This window comes from Anastrepha obliqua, chromosome 3, assembly GCF_027943255.1.
Source record: "Anastrepha obliqua isolate idAnaObli1 chromosome 3, idAnaObli1_1.0, whole genome shotgun sequence".
Lineage (NCBI taxonomy): Eukaryota > Metazoa > Arthropoda > Insecta > Diptera > Tephritidae > Anastrepha > Anastrepha obliqua.
The window spans coordinates 852,392-875,062 of NC_072894.1; the positions used below are offsets into that span (position 1 = coordinate 852,392).

Here is a 22,671-nt window from a genome sequence, read left to right on the forward strand (position 1 = left end):
TCAAATTTTGTCTATGAAGCTGTTTTTTAACAGACAACCTGTTTTGTCGTTTTCATTTCTTCTCGACATCCTTTCGGGTAAAATTTACTGCTCGTCCCTCTTAGGTTAAAATATTTTAATGTGCTACGTAGAAATCTTCGCAGTTTTAATACTTTCCGTATACAATAGCGTACATAAAACGCTTAACAATGCTAGTGCTCTAATTAATAGAGCTTTGCCCGATTTTTATTATATCTGAATTTTTTAGAGCTGAATTTATCAGATTAAAAATCGATACTCTGTAGTAATTTGAAGTACTATTTAATGTGTAATAATTTAGCATAATGTTATTAGAATTTACCTTAAGTGCATTATACTAAAAAATGACCATTGACCATTAACTCTATAAATAAGTAAATAAATACACTTTATTTAAGTTAATCTTAATTCACTGCTCAGCAATATCGCTTTTAAAATTGCCCAAGATCTGTTTTTAGCTCGATATAAGTAAAACAATCAACAAACCACTATTTTGTTTCGACAAATGAATTAAATCAGCGCAGAAAATAAACAAATTCATGTTTGAGCTGTTTTTCTGAGTAATGTCACGCCGGAAGAAACTTGAAATGAGCGGGCAAAATTCGCGGTGCACAAAATATTGTCACTCTTGGCAGAATCCTGATGCCGAGTCCCCGACGACACAGCAGACGAAGTTGCTCTCGGAATTCCCTTCATATCCTTTAATACAAATGGGTTTTGTCGTTTATTATAGCCGAAACCGAAGGCTGGAGAAATTCTCTATCTACATTCGATATGATGAAAAAACCAAGTTCACTGAGAAAAAAACGTGCATAAGCCACATTTTCTCAATATGTATTAAGTGATCCACAATTTGTGATCCAAATTTCAAAATTGTCAACTATTTTACGATCCAGCCCACAATCCATAAATACCCATGTATTAAATATTACGATTTAGTATTGCGAACGAAATGTTAAAATGTTGCAGACGCAAGAGTAAACGTTTTTTGGGTCCTCGAAAAGAAACTGTTTGTTTAATTTTGGGTAGTAAAACTAATGAAAACAAATTTCTTCTACTTATTGAAAGAAACCAAAATAACCTTTTAACTAATTTAGGTGCAACTCGAAAATTTAAATGGTTCTAGACATAATGATTACCAAAAATCTTCAAACCCCTTGCGGTAAATTTTTTTTTGTTTTGCTTTACTGAATATCACTTATAAGTGCTACTAATCAAAAAAGACTGTGCTGCCAAACCCATTACGAAAAACATAACAAACTGAGCGGATGGTTCATTAAATGCAATGTTTTTTCCGGACCGATAATTGTATTGGAACACAGCTAGAGAATCTAAACTGTAAGATTGTAATTCATAAATTGAATGACATGGATTGAAATGGATTGAAAATATGAACCTGCACTCTTTTCTCCTATTTTTTTATTTCCTGATCTTTTCTATAAAATCAGCATGCTCATCGTCGAAAAATAATTAGCCTCAAGCAAACGGAATCTGTACATCAATACGGTAAAAATACAACCCTGTACAGTACGCGAACTACTGTCAAAAAATAGATGTCGCCTTGTTGAACTTTCTACGAGTAATAAAGCTAAATACACACCAGGCAACCGTTGAAGCAACGGTTGCAGCAACGTGTTGCCTTTGTTTAAGAAACACGTTGCAACCGTTGCTTCAATCTCAGTATTGTGTATAACTGTGGTGCAGGAAAGGTACAAGCGGAAGATACGTAAAATTAAATTTTTTAAATGATCGACGAAATGCGTAAAATTACTTCTCTTATTATAATTGACGAACTTTTGTACGAAAATGAGGAAGAAGAGATGCAACAAAAGAAGAGAAAAAAAATCTGGTCCAAAAATTGGCTTTTAAAAAAATCGAATTTTCGAACGAGAGGCTGCTGAAAGAACTGAAGGAAAATGAGCCAGCGGACTATAAAAATTACATGAGGATGGACGAAGCCCTGTTTAGAAAATTGTTGGACTTCGTAAAGGCCAAAATAACGAAACAAGATACCATAATGAGAGAGGCAATATCAGCAGAAATTAGACTGGCAATAACTTTGCGGTATCTTGCAACAGGGAACGCTTTTGCGGACTTGAAATTTTTATCAATTTTATTGTATTCATTTTTTAATTGTTCGTATGCTTTTTTCTAAAATTTTTATTTTTATATTTTTCACTACTTATATCCCACAGCTCTCTCAAATTTTTATATTCGTTAATAAAATTAACATAATTTTCATTATTTTCAATTGCCATTTTTTCCTTTTTCACTTTATTTTACTCCGCACGAACCTTCTTCTTTGCTTGTGTTCAACGAACTGAACGAGTAAAAGCAGTAAACAATGATACACACGAAGCAACGGTTGCAGCAACCTATCCCAAAAATCAAATTTATTTGATATTTCAGGCAACGGTTGCAGCAACACGAAAATCATTTGGCAACACAGCTACACACGAGGCAACGGTTGCTTCAACATGGCCGAGTTGCTGCAACGGTTGCCTGGTGTGTATTTAGCTTAAGAATGAAAAATTTTCATTGGATCAGCTTCAAAATGGAAATATATTGGAAAATATAAAATAAGGGATTAGTGAACAAACTCAAGTGTAAAACTCTTAATCTAGATGTTTAGCTCGTTTGATAAATGTTTTAATTTGAAAACGATCAAAATGCTGCCTTTTTGTCGACAGGCTGAATTAATGGGAATACATTTGGAAGAAAACACGATGAAATTCAAGGTTTTCACCGAGTGCGTTTTGTGCTGAAAATTTTTGGTAACAAAAAAATATATACAAAAATGAATTTTATCAGCAAAGCCTAAGTATTAAACCCAGCAAGGAATTACAAGCAAGGACGAATTTGGTTTTAAAGAGTTTGTGAGATTTCCTACAATCTGTAAAGCTAACAATAACAAAAACGAAAGTAGTGTGTGCTACGATTAAAATGTTCTGACTGTGCCTAGTATGTGTGAACTACACAGAGGAAATTTAGTTTAACAGAAGTAATCAGAACGGATTTAAGTGCAGGCGGCTTTGCGCTCAGTTTTCTTACCGTTGCTTTGCTTTATAGCATAATATCTGCCCCTCGGAAGCACTGCATTTTCCAAGGCAGATAAAAAGTAACGGCACTTGGCGATCGAAGAGACCTTGCTTTAACGATTCATACCGCGGAGCTGATGCCAACTTCGCCCCTGTCGTATTGGAATATAGGAAATAGCTTTAAGTACTTGAACGTCGTGGTAAACAATTTAGAAAGTTTTCGGCAAGTCATTGGTTCAATACTACCTTACATTTGCGGAATTCGGAGCGGCTTGAAAAAATTATAATTGCGCAATATTTCTCCAAATAAATTGGTAACGCATACAATTTTTTGGATTGCAATGGTTTCCGTAGATCTTCCATAAATTTTCCGTATATATCTTTTTTAATATAATATATGCGAAGTGATAATCAAGAGAAAATATGCAAATATTAAAAAAATAAATAACATTCTGCCAAATAGCCGTGCAATCACCATAATTTACAGACAAAAAGTCAAATTGACGGACTGTCGCTTAAACAAATAACATAGAAGCAAGCGGTCACAATCGTAATATAATGACATTAATTTCCTGGAGAAATTAAAAAAAAGTGTAGCATTTGCTAAATTATTTTGACCATCATTAGCAATCAAGGTGAGTATTGAATAAATTTCCATACAAAAGTAGAAAGGAATAGAAAGAAAATGTTAAATTATGATATAAGGAATTAAAACTGTATTAGACGCAGCTATTCTGACCGACAATGAAATGAACTGTATTTAGGTACCCGTTATTTATAGGTAAAAATATATTTACAATTTGTTTTTGTTTGAACTGGTTAATTAAAATCTACACATATTTAAAAAAAACTAAAAGTATTCGTGTTCTATTGGCGAGCAAAAATCCTTTTCACAATTCAGAGTTAGTTCACTGATCGCTTTAATTCGAATGATAAAATATAACATCGTAAAAAGCAGAGCAAATTTAATGTGCAAACTGAGATGCCACGACAAATAATTGTTTATCAGTGTACGAAAGGTGCTAACGAGCAGGTATCACTGTTTGTCGTTCATTAGATAACGCGATTCGATCGCCGAAGAGCCAACAAATGAAATTAACTGCGCCAGAATAGCAGGGAAAAGAGGCCAATGTTATTGTTGACGAGTACTTCGACAAGTGCAGAAATGTGAATTAATAAATGTTTTTTATTTGTTTATTATTAAAGTTAGACGCACACAGATTTAACTAACTTAATTCAGTAAAGTAATTTATGCTCATCAGCAAAGTAAAACTAAAATTAGATTCAATACGTACATATGTACATACATATATAAAAGTTAGTTTCTGTAAACCATCATTGATAGAGTAGTAGTACTTTTTGATAACATGTATTAATTTAATTATGTCTATTCAGTTGTGTTTAGCCAGATTACGAGGAAAATTGCAATAACGTAAGCAAAGAATAAACGAAATATCAACGGGCCGACATGAAGTACATTACAGGAGAGAGTGGTGGTAATAATCACAACATATGTGGAACCAATGACAATTCTGATAAAGAGAGCGATTTTACTAAAAATCACATCTCATTCAGTGAGCAGGTTAGCACTGTAACTAATTTTTTTGAAAGCTGGAATGATTGCGAGCGAACAGTTGTTATATATGCTCTGATGAAACGTTTGAGATATCCTAGTTTAAAGTTCTTGCAGTACGCTATTGATCATGCCCTTACACAAAGCTTAGGCTCAGAGGCTAATCTCAGTAGCGTTATCACCGACATAAATGCGAACAACCCATCGTATTTGCAAAATCTATTAAACGCCTACAAGACGTTGCATTTGAATGATGCCGTGGATGCTTTGACATCCGGGTCGACAGACAAGGAATCCACTCCCTGCTATGGCTCTGATTTTCAAATTACAAATTGCGATGAACGCAAGTTTTACGAAAAAAAGAAAGAAATATTATGCGAGATGCTAAACATGCTACCGCTATTAAAGCCGGGAAACGATGACGCAAAGTTAGCTTATTTGGCTCTTATTCCAGCAGCAGTTAGGGATACTATGAATCAGCGTGTCCCCACGGAGTTGGTCCAACAAATATTCTCATACATGCTTATTCACCCCGCTACAAGTAACGAAGACCGCCGGTAAGTATTAATATTTATTATTATTTTCTTATGAAATAAGAAATAGTACCGCTTTGCCTAATTTCTTTGTTGCAGATCGCTAAATGTTTGGTTACGACATTTGGAAGATCACTTGCAGGCTACAGAAAAGTTGACAGAACCAAAAATACCCAACAACTATACCATGAATCAGAATATAACAGTTGGTTCGGATGCATCAGTTTCGTCTCTGACATCGTCCTCGTCTATGTCAAACAATTCGATGTCATCGTCTGGCAGTTTGGCTACAGGTCTTGGAATAAATACTCATGCAACGTTCCGAAATGTTGATTGGCAAACTATTGCTCCCCCAAGCAAACAACACCAGCACCACCCACTACAAAATCCGCTTCAACAACCAAAGTCATTGCCGGACTGGTCTAGCTTCGTGCGGAGGGATAGTGGATTTTCTAGCACTGGTGTCTGCAATTTAAGCGGTATTAGCTCTAGCAGTAGTGGCAGCAGTTGTAGCAATCGGCGAAACAGTAGCATTACCGACCAACTCTGTGATAATTTCAATGGTATTAATCTAAACGAATTAGGATCTAGTCAAAATAAATTGGGCCTGTCTTTGAATATTGCTACGATTGGCAGTGAAACACATGCAGAGGAATCATCATTAGTCAATGGAGTAGCTGCAGCAGCCGTTGCAACGGCTGGCACTGGAATGCCTGCCCTCTTTGGTAATAATAATAACCCAATGATAAAAATCATGAGCAGCAGTGGTCCTAATAACGCCAAATTATGCGCCAGCAATAGTACTAATAGTTCCAACAACGATGAGCATGACACATCCTTTTCCAAGAATGGCACTGAAATCGTCGACTTTGAGCCTCATATCATTATTAATGTCAGTGATGAGTGCAACAATGGTTCTTCGGCATCTGTAAGTCAAGACCAAAATGGAACCGGTACCGTACAACAAAAGGTAATTTACGAAAATTGATATATAGTTTGAAAGCTACTTATGATTTTCCAGTCGTTGCAGCCCCAAATGGCGTATAGTTCGGTGCTGGTGAGTAATTATGAACAAATGGATGAGACACGCTGGAGTTTGGATGGAAAGCTGGCTGCATTTAAGACTCGTCGCTCAAATAGCCTTACGACGCAAGCTATATCCACGTCCTCCTCGTCCTCCAATTCTTCGGTGATTACTGTCAATGATAATTGTTCAAATTCTACCGAAAATTTGGCACAGTTTGCGAATAAACCGCGAAGTTTCTCGCTTTCAATAGAACATCAATGTGGAGTTTTAGCTAATAGTGGTTCGGATACCCGACTCGATGATTTCAAGCCTGGCTATATAAAATTTCAAACGCGAAATGTTGGCATGTCAAATATTGGGTTGTGGTTGAAATCTTTACGGCTGCATAAGTACATTGACCTATTCAAAAATATGACTTACGAAGGTATGTTATGCATCACAGAAGAATACCTGCAAGGTCTGGGCGTCACCAAAGGTGCCTCGCACAAGCTGGCTCTATGCATAGAAAAACTAAAGGATCGTGCGAATCACCTAAGCAAACTAGAGAAAGATTTGCTAAATGGTCAAGCAAAAATACAAACCGCAGTGGAGGATTTGGCAAACATGGTCCTTTCACCAATGAAACCTGTGGAAGCTGTTACATGCGGAACCAATGAAGATAATGTAGCGCTCAGCTTTTTGAAAGTTGTTGATTTGGGTACTGGTTTCATTTTGCACTTTATAAACTATTTTGAGATGTATTTAAACTTACTATTGTTCACAGTGGGCTCGATGATTCAACATGACTCTTGCGCACCTCAAGATGAAGAAAGTATTAATGTTCTAATGTGGGTACTTGACCGTTCGGTACACAACGAGGCTTTTGTGAATCATTCAACTCCACTTAAAGAATTGAAGTTCAAACTCTCAAAGCTGAAAATGTCAATTGGCCATAAGGCGCACCACGTCAAAAATGGAAGTGCGGGAAGTTTAAGTAAACCTAGGTAAATTCAAAGTGAATCCTTTTGTCCGTATGCATTTGTTTGATATATGAATATTTTACGTTATGCATTCAGGTGGGGGGGTAAATCTCGCAAATGTGACATAAAGAATGGAAGCAATGACCGCATCAACCATAGGAAAAATTCGAACGATACGCTCAATTTCTCAACGAATTGCGCGCCCACAAATCAGCAGCAACATCATCATGTCAATCACTCACAACCAGGTGATTACGAAAAATTCACCCATATAATTAACGGAAGCGTAGGTGGTAACAACAGCAGCAATGGCGGTGTCTCACAGCATCAATACAAAAGTTCATCATACCCCAACTTCATGAGCAACCAACATCAGCAGGGAAAGCAGCAACACCACAATCATTCACAATTAACGCAACAGCAACAGCAACCACAGATACAACCAACAGGTTTGCCGCAACACACACATTTCCCCGCGTTGCCCTCTCATCAACAACAGCAACAACAACAACATCATCGAAGATCTCTCAACAATTTAATAGTGGTGTCTGGAGGACCCCAACAACCGCAGAAGATGGCTTTTAAACCAGGTCAAGGAATTATTCCCGCAGTATCGTCAACCACCGATGGTCAAATGCGTCGAACTAGCCTCACGACAGCAATCGGCAACCAAAGCAGTAGTAATGTCAATTTAGGACCAACATTTACACCAGGTATTGGAAATGTAACCGCGAGTGCCGATTCTTCACAACAACTACCAAAGGTGGCGCAAACACAACATCAACTGCAGCAGCAACAACCGCAAACAAATACAATGACAACAGTTGCCATGGTTAGTAGCGACGAACTTGCTGTAATCGGTTCCCAACAACCGCAGCAACAGTCACACCTAATAAATAACAACAGTAGTATGTTAAATAACAATTTACTGTGCCAACAGCAGCAGCAACAATTGCAGCTGTTAGCCGCTGCAGCAGCAGCTGTTGGCAACAGCTGTCGAAATAGCAACTTAATAAATTGTTTGTGCAACGTGAACCCTAATAGTAGCAACAATTGTAGTAAAAACACCTGTTGTGGTGTAAATAATTGTAACATTTTACCGACAACATACAATGAACCTCACAATGGCAGCCAACAGGCGACTCTAGTACCCGCTCCAACAATGCCACTTTTGACTAACAATAATAAGCCGATGAAGGATACTTTTCCCAATAAAGGTTCTTCATCAAGTTCCTCTGCAGTGGCTATGAACGATATTAACAGTTTAGACCAACTGGAAACACTCTGCCTACAAATGACCGAACAGGCAATCAACTAGACATGTTCGATTTTTTAAATACTTATTTTGTAGCTAATTTGATATTTCCGATAATTCATTGTTTTCGTACGGCAAATTTGTGTAGAAGGAATTTTTTGTGTATATCTTAAAAATATGTGGATTTGTTGGAATTTTGATATATATTGTAGATATTGGATTCTATCTTTCTTTAACTTCACTGTTTTGGTTAGACAAAATGGAACTACTAACTTGAATGAAGTTGATTATATACAAATATTTAGAATATTGATGAGTCAACTACGTAGAAAAGTGTAGTTATGAGAAAATCTATTTTTGTGGCTAGTTGTACGTTTCTTTTTCCTAATGATTGACTCGAAATTTATATTTTTTATGATTTCATTGATTCAGGGGAACTTGCCAAAGTTCGAAGAGCACTTCACCCTATTCTAACACAATGCGAAGTGTAGTAACCGCACGCCCAATACTCGTAGAATCACAATTCAGTTAATGTTTGTGGTTGCGATGGTCGACTGTGTGTGTAATCATTAAACATGTAAATTATTTGTGTTTACTTTCCTAGTTTCCATTGTAATTTCTATTCTATTGGTGGATAAAGAAACACTGAAAATTGAAAGGATGTGCTAATCGAAATAGAAGAAGTAATTAGAAAAAATGCATCGCGACGATGAGACTGACTAAAATTACTTTCTGGTATTAGGAATAAACGATTAAAATGCCCATGAAAACTCTGACGCTCAATTGTTAACACTAATTCAAATTGAATAAAGAGGGGCGGATGTAACCTGGATAAAACTTATCAATGTCGGGCATCACTCTCATACGGAACGTAATTGCTGAATTTAATTTTAACTAAAAAAACAAACAAAAAATACAACAAAGTAAGGAATTTAGTATGAAAACGCTTAAATATTTTATTAAGCCCTTTAGAAGGAATGAGAAAAGCTTTGAAATTTTTGACTAATCAAGAAAAACTGTGTAAAGCTGAACTTTCATTCAAATTATACGTATATGCGCATGTATTCAAAACATATATATTGCAATAAGAAGTCAACTATATAAATATTATTGCTAAGTTGAAATTATATAGTCATATAAACATTTTTGTAAGCTCCTTGCGCAGCATCTCGACATAATAGCTGTTTATATGTAGTGTAACCTGTTTTGTGATCAAGGATTAGTGAGCGGATGGGTGCTGCGCAAAATGGGGCACATATACATAGATACGTATGTTTCCACGCTCGGGCTGCTGTTTATATTTTTATTTTGAAACATTTTAACATGATACCTATTTTAGTGTATTGTATTGTAATTTCACATATATTTGTAACTGTATTTATATGTATGCCTTTAAGTGTTTATTATACGAGAAAATTATGACCACGATAAGCCCACAACGATCACCATATAATGCTACTTTTCTATTGGATCGCTCGTATAGGTGTCCCTCCTTTGCCGAGGGATTCTTAAATGCTTGCATGGCAAGAGCGAGTAAAAAGAAGTTGTAGTTTTTGTAAATATAAAGGAAAATTTATTATTAATTTAGAGTAATAATGCATCATTATTTTTAAAACGCTAACGGACACAGCTCTGCATAAGAACCAATTGATTTGAGTTCGCTTTATTGGATAAAATTTGACCGGAAGCTGTGCGCGACCTGTCCGCACTGTAGTAAAATTTTATTTTTTATATGTTAGAGCAAATTTACTATATTTTAGCTTACCAATTTGGTCAATCTGTAAACTAATTTTAATACATTTTCCAAACGATCGAATGCGCATTCATTAAAATTCAGAGTAATTTTTTGTCTGTGACATTTGGAGGCGAAGTGTTAGGGGAAACAATGCAGAGCAAAGAACAAATAAACGCTAAGACGTCTAGTTAATTAAATCAACTTGGAATTTGTGTTGACTAATAAAAAATAATCATTCATTCAGGTATGCAATGTTAGTTCATTTGTTAATGATTTATTTATTTATGAAACTATTTTAGACGCTTAAGAACATTTAAAAGTAACTAACGAATAACGAATCTTGTATCTTTGTGTAGTACAATAACAAATTTAAGCAGAAATAAACGTTAATGACATCTAAATAAAATTTCTTTGGGTTATTATTTTGTTGTGCAGTTACTGTCAAAATGGGGAGTATAAGAACTCCCCTTACTTAAGTGGTACTAAATTCGCATTCCTTAAAAACAATTTACCACTCAGAAGTTACCATACCAAATTATGTCCAACACTACGAAAGTCTTTTGCCAAGCAACAATAAACAAAGAGCTACATAACGGAATTTTATGGTTGCCATGGACGTTATGATTCCATTTTTTTCGAATTCGATAATTTACTTGCGTCTTACTTGAATCGGGCGAAGCGGTAGTTCGTTTTTATAAAATTGTCAATTTATGGATGCTTGTTTTTTGTGGTTATTACATAAATTTATAGCCTGAATTTTACAACAATGGAAGGAAAGCCTTGTGAGGTTAAAACGGAAACAATATCTGAGGGAATCGCTGTAGAGACTAACGGAAGAGCCCACAGTTCAGACAACAAAGCTATGCTATGGCCCAGTGAGCGCATCCCCCAAGGTGGACTTTTCCATACACCTAAAATCGAGTACAGCAAAGAAACATCCGATTTACTACAAGGTTGCACAGATCAGATGTTGAGATTTGCCGAGCGTACATTAATTTGCTTCTTATTTCTAGTCCTTATGAATGAGTCCAAAATGTCGATGATGATGCGCAAAAAGATCAACTATCACCTACGCAACGGAGAGCCTTTGCCGAAACTGGAACCTCCACGTATTAACACGAAAGATACAGAGGCCGGGGCTCTTGAGATTCTGCGTCGTGCGCGTCTTGCCAAGCGAAAGAGTCTTGAACAAATTTTGGCTAGCGACGCGTACGACATTCCTCCGTATCGCCCAAGGCCCACGAATCGAATGCCAACTGAAAAGGAGAAGAAGCTACTTCAAGAGGCCATGTCAGGTATGCACCTAGCAGAAACCTCATTGAAAGCCAAGCGAAAGCCGAAAGAGAAAAAGGAATACCACACCACGGAAGAAAACATTATTGATGAGCGTAAAGTTGTGCAAAATAAAACAATTACCAATAATTTATGCTCATGCATTTTACAGTTTTGGATCAAATTAATGAACGCGCAAATTGGTTGGCTGAAATGGAAGAATTAGGGGAAGGTAAACGCTTCAGAAATGAGGTACGTGAGCAAATCGCGGAACGGCTTCGGCACATAAAAGGATTAGAAACGAAAATACAGATTAAGAGGAGCGGTATACGATTCGTGGAATAAGGCGGGACGAATGTTTGTGTTTTTTGCTGGCCTATGCATGAAGCTCATAAGTCCTTTAGAATTTTAGAAATGAAGTTTTTATAAATATGTACATATATATTTGATTTTTTCGCATTATCTTATCAAATTCATCTGGTGTAATACATACATACAACTGGAAGCGATCCAATACTTATTTACTATAGTTTTTGAAAGTTTTAATCATTTGCAGCTAACTTTGAATAAACATCTCAACAGAAAAATTAAGTTTTCTAAAAATTTCAAATTTTTTTCTGAATTTTCTAAATTCTAAACTAACGTCGACCCATGTCGAAAGATGTATACTAATATACTAATGAGCCCTTATAAATTTAATTGTATATACCATGTATCGGGTGTTTTTTGAAGAGGTTGAGAACTTAACATAATAGGAAACAAATATTTTTGGGACTAATTTTTTTATATTATAACCTGAAAGAAATCCGAAGTTTGTCCGCCGCGGCTACGAGTAATATGGCTCATGCAAATAGTCCAATTTTCATTCAGTCCAACTACTTTTTCCAGTAAATTTGGCCGCATGGGGTCAATGGTGACCAGAATATTGGAATAAATCGAATGTTAAGCGCACTTTATGGCGAGCTGTGCCGTCTTGTAGGAACCAAATGTCGAAGTTTGGCTGAATAATTTTTGGAAACAAAAATTCAGTCAGCATCGATAGCGCTCGCCATTCATCCCTTCGGCAGCTTCTTTTTCATTTCGAAAAAAAGGACTATAAACTCCGCGATAGATTTATTTTTTTTTCGAAGAAAATGTCCACAATTTGGAGAACTTGTTCTGGCGTTAAACGATTTGACTTGCCAAAATTTACTGAACAGAAATGTCAACATAATACGCCAAACCATAGTTATCGATAGTTCTCATGCCGTTCCCACGACAGTCGGTTCTACGTAACCGCAACGACCCGGATTTATATCCGGCCAAGGACTGTCACTTCAGCAGCATTCCCCATATATGTATGGGGAATGTTTATGCTGCTACAACAACATAGTTTTCATGCAGCTAAAAAAAAAACACCCGATGCATATGTATATGCATATTACATACCCTAATGTGATTTTTTTCGCATAGCTCGGCATATTAAATAGACTACCGAGAAACGATAAGCGATGTGGTTCAACTGATTTAAATAATTTATTTAAATTTCTTCAATTTAGCAATACAGGTTTTAAATATTAATATTTTTCCAATATATTGATCTTGTTTTTAAAACATCCATATGGTTTAAGATTAAAAACTTAACTAATTAAGCTTCTCAATTCAATCGATTTCACTTTACTGTTGATTTGGCCTGCGAAAATTTTAACAAGTCGGTAAATGAAAGTGGAATTCACCAGCCGCTTCAGCAAACCGATTGCGTATCAGATAGGCACTAATCACTTCGGCTACTTCATGCGGTCGGTCTTCATGAACAGCGTGTCCACATCGCGCCAGCACTTGCATCTGAAAGCGTCCTTTTAAAAAAAGTAATTAGGATGGATATGTAATTTAATATGTAAAAAGGTTTTCATTAAATACACCCACCTTGCATTTGGCCCACTATTAACGTCTTATCCAAACCGTCAATGCTGGCCAGCAATAGTTGCTTGGGAACACGCAAATTTAGAAATTTCTCACTTAATCCAGTAAACCAGCCTACCCAGTATTTTTCTGATTTTGACAAGTCAATACGCCAAGTATATCTGTTGAAAATATAAGAAAATGTTGCACATTTTCAATAAAGTTTACTGTGTCGTAGTTGCAGTAACACTCTCCAAAGCTGTTACTGGAGTACAAGTCGCCTCTAATTGGAAGCCAGTATTAATGCAAAACAACCTATTTTGTTTATGAGCAATGCAATATGATATCAAATATGATGGGATGAAATCGAATTTCAAACTTAGCTGCACGTATTTGACTATAGTTTAGATATCAAAGTGGCTAGTGCTTTACTCGAAGGTGTATAAGAAAATAGTCTTCGTCAATTATGGTGATTTACCTTTTTGGGGACTCGTCATGTGCAGTAAATGGTTTTTTAAAATCTGACGAATCTGAACTACCGTCATTTTCGCTGCCGGATACAGTAGGGGCCACGGAAGTTGTTGGCTCACCTCCATTATCATTTCCCATTTCTTCGTCTTCGGAAATACTGAAAGGATGTGTAAAGCTACTTGCTGCAGCGCCGTCATCAATTTCATCTTCTGCTAGAGGTAGCTCATTGGTAGCCAGCTGCTTCGTTGTGCAACTGACAATATACATTTCACGTTATAAAGTTATTAGCAAGAAATTTTGTTCAAAATATTACTTAATAATTTGTCCCGGCATTGAGGCTTTTGCGCTATCAACATTGCGTACTTGACCACTTCGTATGCACCATTCGATGGCACTTGGTATACTCTTAAAGTAAGTGGGACGTGATCGTAGGAAGCTTTGCATACTTGCTAAGGCCTCCATTGCAGTGCCCTCGACTATATCTATTACAGTAATACCAATTATACTTGGGATTTGCGCTGTGTGTGCAAAGTGGACGGCTATAGCGCCGCCCATAGAGTGGCCGACGAGATAGAGAGGCGGGATATCCTCTGGGTAAAGCTTTAGCACAAGATCCCCAATATCTCTATAAAAATAAAGTGGATTAATGACCGAATTTCATGTAGTCGCTTCAAATGCCAAATGCTTTTTACTGTGCAAGAGTATCTGAAGAAAGGTCGTCTTCGTGTTCCGTCTTGGTGTCGCCATGTCCGCGAAGGTCGACTGCAAGACACTGGCAATGTATAATGCGAGTAATTTCCACCTGGCATAGATGTGACACCAATGAGTATATATATACCTATATGTATGTAAATTATGTGGGCATTTCAAAAACCTACACAAAAATACGACCACGTCAAGCCAGAATATCCACCGCCATGTAACAGGAGCAGAACTGGACCAGCTTTTTGCGGTTGCTTTGTGCGGTATACACGAAAAGTGCGTTTTTCATCTAAAATGACATCTTCTTTTTCAGCAAAGAAATCGCTCCAAAGCGCCGGTTTAAAGTCTCGAATGCGAGACTTTTTGAATGAATCACTAAAACAGATTAAAATGTATCAAGAGACTAGCAATTTTATTAGGCTAAGAACCAAAACTTACCTTCTACCTATGCGCCCACCAGGGACAGTGGGTGGTAGACGATTTTTGAGAACGGTGCGTTGCAAATTTGACATTTTTATTGGATCTAATATCTATGTATCCCCTGGACAAATTGATATTGATATGCGCAAGAATCGTATTTCTACTATTTCTGGCAATTCTCGGCAACTGGACTTGGCAATGAAAAGGACACCTGCATAGGTGCCTTTTGGGTTCTGGTTTCTGAATGTTTTTCACACTTAAAATATTAAGTAAACAAAAGTGTAGCTTGCAATTTTTTATGAATTGTTTTATTACTTACGATGGGTTTGTATAATTTTCAACTTGCGCTCGTTTCTATCTTCGTTTCTACAGGGATGCTTAGAACCGGTTCTTTTAAATAGATTACTTTAATCAGGGAAACATTTTCGAATAATTCAAAAGTTTTGTATTTTTCCCTCTTTCCCAATTTTTATAGCCTCTTATAATGTCATAATATTAAAACATTAGCCACTTGTCAATATTTGTTGTGATAATTTGATTTAGGTCCATATTGATGGATTTCAAAGTTTTCAGATATTTGAAACAATTATTGCAATATTTATTAATTGTATAAAGTTCGTGTAGGATTGGGATCCTTGGGTCGCATCCATATTCATGAACGAATAATATCAGATCAATTATAACGTGCAAATGGGGAAAAAGTTGAGTTTTTGACTGGATTCTACACCACTTTGTTTTGTCTGATGAACGGTTGAAAAGAAAACAAGAGAAACTAAACAAAGCGACAATTTGAACAATTTGATTTTCAGACGCATGATTTTTAAAAGATCTTCAAAATTCTTGCACTTTAAGATATGTATATAATATAAATATTGAAAAGCTCATTGTGACATTAAATTCAATCTTCAAACACAATCGAATTGCTGTTGTTGTTGTTGTTTTAACAGCATAGGTAGCCCTGTATGTGTAAGTATATCATCGGTCGTCTTCGTCTAGCTCATCTAGGGGTAGGCCCAGGAAACATGCTGTTTCGACAGGTTGGGTCCAGAGGGAGAGGGGGGTTAGATGAGTCGGTTTGAGGGGGCATGTGAAGAGGGGGTTAGTGTCGTGCGGGGTACCTTCACATGCCGGACATGTGTTTGGTATGTCGGGGTCAATTCTGGATAGGTAGGAGTTTAACCTGCTACAATATCCAGAATGTAATTGTGCCAATGTTACACGAGTCTCACGGGGAAGCTGGAGCTCTTCATCTGCAATAGGTGGTGGTTGGACTCCGATTACGGCATTCACAGGACGGGGGTTCATGAAGGTGGTAACGGTCTCCCGGTGAATGTCGTTTATTGACTGTCTAAATACTGTCCGGTCCAGGAGGTTTCGGTCAGTTTTGTCCTGGATTTCGTCAGCGTAGTCTAGGAGGTGTCTCCTGACGTGCCTTGGAGGCGGCTCAGGCTCAAGCAGGTGTCTGCAGGGGTGAAACCTGCGGTAACATCCCAGCAGGAGCTGCTTGCTGAGCAGTTTGTTGTGCTCCGCTACTGGGAGCATTTGTGCCTCGTTGTGTAGATGTTGGATGGGTGACATCAGGAGGCACCCGGTCGCTGTCCGAATGGCGGTATTTTGACATGTCTGTAGCTTTGTCCACTGCGAATCACTAGTTCCAGGCGACCAGACAGGCGCAGCATAGTTTAGAACCGGCCGGCCAATCGCCTTAAATGTCGAAAGCAACAGTTCTTTGTCTTTGCCCCAAGTGCTGCCGGCCAGCGATTTGAGGACCTTGTTGCGATTTTGGACTTTTGTGGCAATTGCGGTTGTATGCGCAGAGAAGGAGAGCAAGCTGTCAAAGGTTACACCCAAAATTTTGGGGTTATTTACAGTCGGAATTGGTGTATCATCGACTTTTACCTTAAGGGACAGCTTGACCTCCTTTGTCCAGGTGGTAAAGAGGGTCGCCGTGGACTTGGTGGGGGAGAGTTGGGGATTCCTCGCAGTGAAAAAGCGAGAAAGGTCGGTGAGGTAGTCGTTCACTTTGGAACACAGGCCATCGATGTCATTGCCCGACACCATTATCGTGCAGTCGTCAGCGTATGAGATCAGGGAAACTCCCGCTGGTGGTTGGGGGAGCTTCGAGATGGAGAAGTTAAAAAGTAAGGGAGAAAGGACACCACCCTGCGGTACACCTTGCTTAATCTTTCTCTGCTTTGATATTTGATCTCGAAAAATCACTGACGAGTGCCGACCGCTCAGGTAGTTCGCGGACCACCTCTTCAGCCCTGGCGGGAGTGTCGACTGATAAATATCATCTAGTAGCGTGGAATGGCTGACTGTATCGAAAGTCTTCTTCAGGTCCAACGCTACTAGGACAGTCCTCTCGCAGGGGCGGTTTTGGTTAAGCCCGCGATTTATATGGGCGTTTATGGCGGTGAGTGCAGTGGTGGTGCTGTGCACTCGTCGGAATCCGTGCTGATGTGGGGCTGGGGCAGGTGTGTCGTGTAGAGTGGGAGAAGGAGGGCTTCAAGTGTCTTCACTACTGGGGAAAGGAGAGTTATCGGCCGATAAGATTCCCCTTGGTTGGCGGGTTTCCAGGTTTCAGTAGTTGGACCTCTCTCCCTGCTTTCCACTTGTCAGGGATGATGAGAGTGGCCAGGGACAAATTGAAGACCCTTGTGAGGAATCCTACTCCCAGGGGTCCCAGATGATTCAGCATCAGCGCGTTTAATCCGTCAGGGCCAATGGCTTTCGATGATTTCGAATTGTTGATGGCCCTCTGAACCTCATCACCGGAGAAAGTAAGTGGCGCACTGTCGTTCGTCAGTTTGTGCAGCCTTTTGGTAACACGACGTTTGGTTCTGTCGCCCGGAGGATGCAGTATGAACAGCCGGCTAAAATATCTCGCGCATCTCTTCGGGTCCGACGAAGGACAACCGTTGAAGGTGATAGCCACCTTGTCGTTGTGCTTCGTCGGGTTCGACAGGGACCTAACGGTGGACCAGAGCTTACTCACCCCGGAGGTGAAGTTACAGGTCTTCAGGTGCTCAACCCATTTAGTCCGCTTATGTTGATTTACCAGTTGCCGGATCTCCAAATTGAGATCCCTTATGCGGGGATTCCCGGGATCGGCCTGGCGTAGGTGGTCACGCTCATTTGCTAAACTGGCTGCTTCGGCTGGGAAATGAGGACGGATGTCCTTATAACTTCCAGCTGGAATGAAGCGAGCCGCAGCAGCTGTGAGCACCTTGCGGAATGCGCGTTCGCCCACGCGCACATCAGTGGGGAGGGAAAGAGCGGCGAAGGTGTCCTCAGTGAATTCCGTGAAGCCGGCCCAATTAGCTTTTTTAAAGTTTAAATAGGACCGGTGATCCGCGGAAACGAAGTCGGCAGGTCTCTTAATCGAGACGATAATGGGCAAGTGGTCTGATGCAAGCGATAGCATAGATCGCCACGCACCTATATCAGGGTGATATCCTGCCGGGCAGCAGGTGACAGGGGGTATATATACGTTAAATATTTCGAGCTCGGAATCGCCTGACCGGACACCTATGCCTTGACATTCTAAGGTGTTGTCCCTGCGGTCGATTCCATTGCGCCATTGCGATGAGACGATACTGCACTGTGTGGTGGACTATAAACGCTAGGCCACCACCATTGTCTCGCTCGCGATCGCGTCTGTGTACGTTATAGCCATCCCTGGTGATCAGAGATGACCTAGCGTGCAACTTTGTTTCTTGGACCGCAGCTATTTTAATACTGTGCCGGCTCATAAAGTCAACTATCTCGTCGACCTTACTCGTAAGTCCGTTGCAGTTAAACTAGAGAAGCTTGAAGCTTCTCGGTGAGGTCTGTGTAATCCGGGGGGTGAGAGACGCGTGGGGTTGTCTACGTTGGACCTGCTGCGCAATCCACTGTGGTTGTTGCGGCCTGATGGTGGTAGGCGACCGCGCCTCCGGGGGCGGTGGTGGGTGCAGAGCTCTGCAGCAGGGGGCAACGTAGGCAGTTGTCCACTCACGGGTGGTGCGCAGGCCGGAACATCTCCGAAAATGGCACCAGCCATTGCAGGAATTGCATTGGACTGATACCAGATTCCGAGGTATTACGCTCTGACACACGGAACAGACTGTACGGGGGCCAGGAGCTGCTGGTTTGTCCCCGCACTGGGGTTGGAGCAGGAAGGGAGGGGAGGGGTTGAAGGGGAGTTGTGTTGCTCCGATAGGCTCCTCACCGTGGAGGTGTGGGTTGTGGTGGCGGTTGGTAGTGCCGGCCTATCAGGGGGTGTAGTAGCCGTGGAGGCATCAGACGCCTGCTGGCGGGAGCAACACGTGGCCACATACCGTGTGGACCACTCCCTGTGCGACTTAAGGCCTGAACAGGTCTTAAGGTGGCTCCACCCGTTGCACTTATTACACCTAACCGAGGTGGAGTTCGGGTGAAGCCGTTTGTGGCAGACGCAGCAGTAGAATATCTCTGCCCCAGGGTTGGATTCGACTCCAGCCCTGAGGAGAAGCATTTGGAGCAGGATTGCTGCGAGAGTTTGCTCCGGTGACGTAAGGGGTGGGGTGATATACGATACACTAGACAGGGCTAGTATACTGGGGCGGCACACACTGGGGATTTAGCGGAAGAAAGTCAAATTTCCAACATGCCACCTACGCAATGTTTAATGGTATTTCTAAATTCCAGAATAGAACCAACAATAAAATCAAAAAGAATTACTAAACTCCGACTTACAGTTTTTTTTTATAGATATGTCAAAAGTATAATTTTTTTATAGTATTGAACTGACTAAGAAAAAACTTCAAAGCCCAAGGTGGTTTTTTTTTCCTTTTGCTTGAGCCGACATCCAATTTTTTATTTTTCATTTAGGGTACGATATTTTTATATATTTCAGCCGGAAGAACAAAGGCTGTGAAGCATTTGATTATCTATTTATAATTAATTTTACGAAAAAAAAAATCATATTCCTTCATATTCTTGGATCTGCAAGTTGAGATACATTTACCTACGGTCAGAAACTAGTATCAACGTGTTGCTTAATAGCGTCTCTTTCAGTTTTAATCAATTGCAGGTGCCACCAGGCGCCACTGATTATTTTTTGGCAATGATAATAACTAAACGCTTTCTAGAGTGTGCATAATGATAACGAAACACTTTTAATTTTGTTTTGACATTTTGAGGGTAATTCAGAATTATGAACTTACATGTATCCTGTGCGTAAATAAAAAAATTAAAATTTATGAATTTTAAAAAACATTGTTTGAAAACATTGTTTTTTTAAATTTTTTTAAAAAATAGTTTTTAAACATGTTCTTTTCATACACAAATATATACAACTTCGTTAGTAGTAAAAATGTAAATATTTTTTGGGATGTATACTTTTTTCCGCATCTCTGTACAAAAATCCCCAGTGTGCGGCGCTTCGTCGGATGCTGTCATCGTCCAAGCTTCTGCGCCGTACGTTAGAACGGGCATGATGAGACCCTTGTAGAGTGTTAGTTTTGTTCGTCGAGAGAGGACTTTACTGCTCAATTGCGTAGACAGTCCAAAGTAGCACTTGTTGAGAGATGCTGCGTTGGATTTCAAGGCTGACATTGTTATCGGTGTTAATGCTGGTTCCTAAATAAACGAAGTCTTTTACAACCTCAAAATTATAACTGTCAACAGTGACGTGGGTTCCGATACGCGAGTGCGCCGACTGTTTGTTTGAAGACAGGAGGTATTTCGTTTTGTCCTCGTTCACCATCAGACCCATTCGCTTTGCCCCTTTACCCAGTTTGGAGAAGGCAGAACTAACAGCGCGGTTGTTAAGGCCGATGATGTCAATATCATCGGCATATGCCAACAATTGTACGCTCTTATAAAACATTATGCCTGAGCTATTAAGTTCCGCGGCTCGTACGATCCTCTTCAACATCAGATTAAAGAAGTCACACGACAGCGAGTCACCTTGTCTGAAACCTCGTTTGGTATCAAACGGCTCGGAGAGGTCCTTCCCAATTCTAACGGCGCTGCTGGTGTTGAGCAACGTCATCTTGCATAGCCGTATTAGTTTTGTGGGGATACCAAATTCAGACATCGTGGTATACAAGTAACTCCTTTCCGTACTGTCAAATGCAGCTTTGAAGTCAACGAAAAGATGGTGTGTGCCGATTATCCTTTCATGGGCCTTTTCCAAGATTTGGCGTATTGTGGATATTTGGTCGATGGTAGACTTTCCAGGTCTAAAGCCGCACTGACCGAGGTTGACGGTGGGCTTCAGCCTTTCACGCAATACGCTCGTTAGAGCCTAATAGGCGATATGTAGAAGACTAATCCCGCGGTAATTGGCACAGGTAATTGAGCAGAGCACACTTAAATTCCAATCGGTAGGCATGCTTTCATCTGACCATATTTTGCACCTTACCAGCTCCTCGCCGCCATGTTTGAATAGCTCAGCCGGCAGTCCGTCGGCGCCCGCGGCTTTGTTGTTCTTTAGCCGCGTTATCGCTACTTTCACCTCGTCATGATCGGGTAGCGGAACGACAATTCCGTCGTGAACGATTGGGGTACCAGGTTCTTCACATTCTCTGTGACATGCGCAGCTGTCACTGTTTAACAGGTTCGAGAAGTGTTCCCTCCATAATTTAAGATTGCTCTGTACGTCAGTCATTAGATCGCCGTCTTTGATCTTACAGGAAAACGCCCCGGTCTTAAAACCTTCTGTAAGCCGCCGAACTTTCTGGTAGAATTTTCGGGCGTTGTTCCTATTGGCCAGCATCTCAAGCTCCTCGCACTCACGTATTTCGGCCTCTCGTTTATTCTTTCGGATAATACGTCTCTCTTCCTTTTTTAACTCTCTGTAGCGATCCCAGATGGCTCGCGTTGCGCCCGATCGCAGCGTGGCTCTATAGGTGACATCCTTTCATTCTGCGGCAGCATGACATTCCTCGTCGTACCAACTATTTTTTCGGGCTCGCCGGAATTCGCAAATATACTCCCAAGTGAATGGCGATCAGTAACTTTCCCCACTTGCGTGCACTTCTACACATGGAACCACTATATTACCAAGCCATTCACAGAATTTTCACAAACATGTAATTTGCCCTACTTTTGTTTGTTTTGTTCGTTTGATTTGTATTGCGAATTGAGCTGATGTCAGACTTGTCAAACCGCGAAAAATAAAGTAACTGTGTTTTAATGGCGCCATCATAGATATTGAATTCGCCTTAGCAGCTATCAACCATGTTTGCAATTTAGGTTTGAAGCAATTTTCCTTGTGTATACCGTGCTTTAGAGTTTACACGCCACAGTGTTGCAAAAACAATGCCAAAATACTCACACCTGTTTACTAACCCTTTCAAAATTCTCTCATGGTCTTCGTCCTAGTCCATTATTTTTCGACGACAGTAAGTTTGGCAAATGGTGTTAAAATGAATAGCCAATTCGTTTATGATTCGTTGTTATCAAGGCTAATCTATAAAGGTGATAACAGCTGATTGGGTTGTTTTTCACCCCGTAGATTAGGATCCCAGCATAAAATGAATTAACGTAATGTAGATATTATTTACATTCAAATCTTATTGCTAAAGTGTGCATTGTGTTTTTTATAATTTTTGGCGATATTTTGTGGAAAAGTTAAATTGAAAGGAGAGTTTATAAAAAATGAGAAAATGCACGATTGTTTTCACAGTTCCAACTTGCTTCTGTTCCGCTAGAAAAAAAACTTTTTTCCTAGCAATTAATCCAAAGCCCTTTCCTTCTAAGAGATCAACGTCACTTGTCAGTATTGCCAATTTTCGAAGACACCACCTTCTGTATTC

General features: G+C 39.6%; 3 protein-coding genes across 8 annotated transcripts; 2 read left to right on the forward strand and 1 right to left on the reverse strand.

The window, feature by feature from the left end:
* The first annotated feature begins 2,543 nt into the window (after nucleotides 1-2,543).
* Nucleotides 2,544-9,999, forward strand: LOC129240112 (protein Smaug). 5 transcript variants are annotated; one of them, XR_008582031.1, is made up of 8 exons: nucleotides 2,544-3,691; nucleotides 4,452-5,186; nucleotides 5,262-6,132; nucleotides 6,184-6,886; nucleotides 6,953-7,172; nucleotides 7,245-7,980; nucleotides 8,836-8,980; nucleotides 9,044-9,999. XR_008582031.1 is itself a non-coding variant. In XM_054875631.1 (7 exons), the coding sequence occupies exons 2-7, from the start codon at nucleotides 4,525-4,527 to the stop codon at nucleotides 8,875-8,877; spliced, it is 3,234 nt and encodes a 1,077-aa protein (XP_054731606.1). In that variant the 5' UTR covers nucleotides 2,544-3,691; nucleotides 4,452-4,524; the 3' UTR covers nucleotides 8,878-9,999. The 5 variants fall into 5 exon arrangements, 4 of the variants coding, with proteins under 4 accessions (XP_054731606.1, XP_054731609.1, XP_054731607.1 ...); XM_054875631.1 differs by having other exon boundaries at nucleotides 8,836-9,999; XM_054875634.1 differs by lacking the exon at nucleotides 8,836-8,980 and having other exon boundaries at nucleotides 9,146-9,999.
* A 770-nt stretch (nucleotides 10,000-10,769) lies between these two features.
* LOC129241387 (UPF0193 protein EVG1 homolog) lies at nucleotides 10,770-11,926 on the forward strand. The gene is made up of 3 exons (XM_054877674.1): nucleotides 10,770-11,091; nucleotides 11,152-11,526; nucleotides 11,583-11,926. Exons 1-3 carry the CDS (start codon nucleotides 10,905-10,907, stop codon nucleotides 11,753-11,755), a joined length of 735 nt encoding a protein of 244 aa, XP_054733649.1. The 5' UTR covers nucleotides 10,770-10,904; the 3' UTR covers nucleotides 11,756-11,926.
* A 980-nt stretch (nucleotides 11,927-12,906) lies between these two features.
* LOC129242569 (protein phosphatase methylesterase 1) lies at nucleotides 12,907-15,344 on the reverse strand. 2 transcript variants are annotated; one of them, XM_054879295.1, is made up of 8 exons: nucleotides 15,204-15,344; nucleotides 14,903-15,140; nucleotides 14,641-14,839; nucleotides 14,455-14,564; nucleotides 14,076-14,387; nucleotides 13,770-14,015; nucleotides 13,316-13,473; nucleotides 12,907-13,245 (listed from the first exon to the last, which is right to left on the reverse strand). In XM_054879295.1, exons 2-8 carry the CDS (start codon nucleotides 14,974-14,976, stop codon nucleotides 13,094-13,096), a joined length of 1,251 nt encoding a protein of 416 aa, XP_054735270.1. In that variant the 5' UTR covers nucleotides 14,977-15,140; nucleotides 15,204-15,344; the 3' UTR covers nucleotides 12,907-13,093. The 2 variants fall into 2 exon arrangements, with proteins under 2 accessions (XP_054735270.1, XP_054735271.1); XM_054879296.1 differs by lacking the exon at nucleotides 15,204-15,344 and having other exon boundaries at nucleotides 14,903-15,197.
* Nucleotides 15,345-22,671: the final 7,327 nt, after the last annotated feature.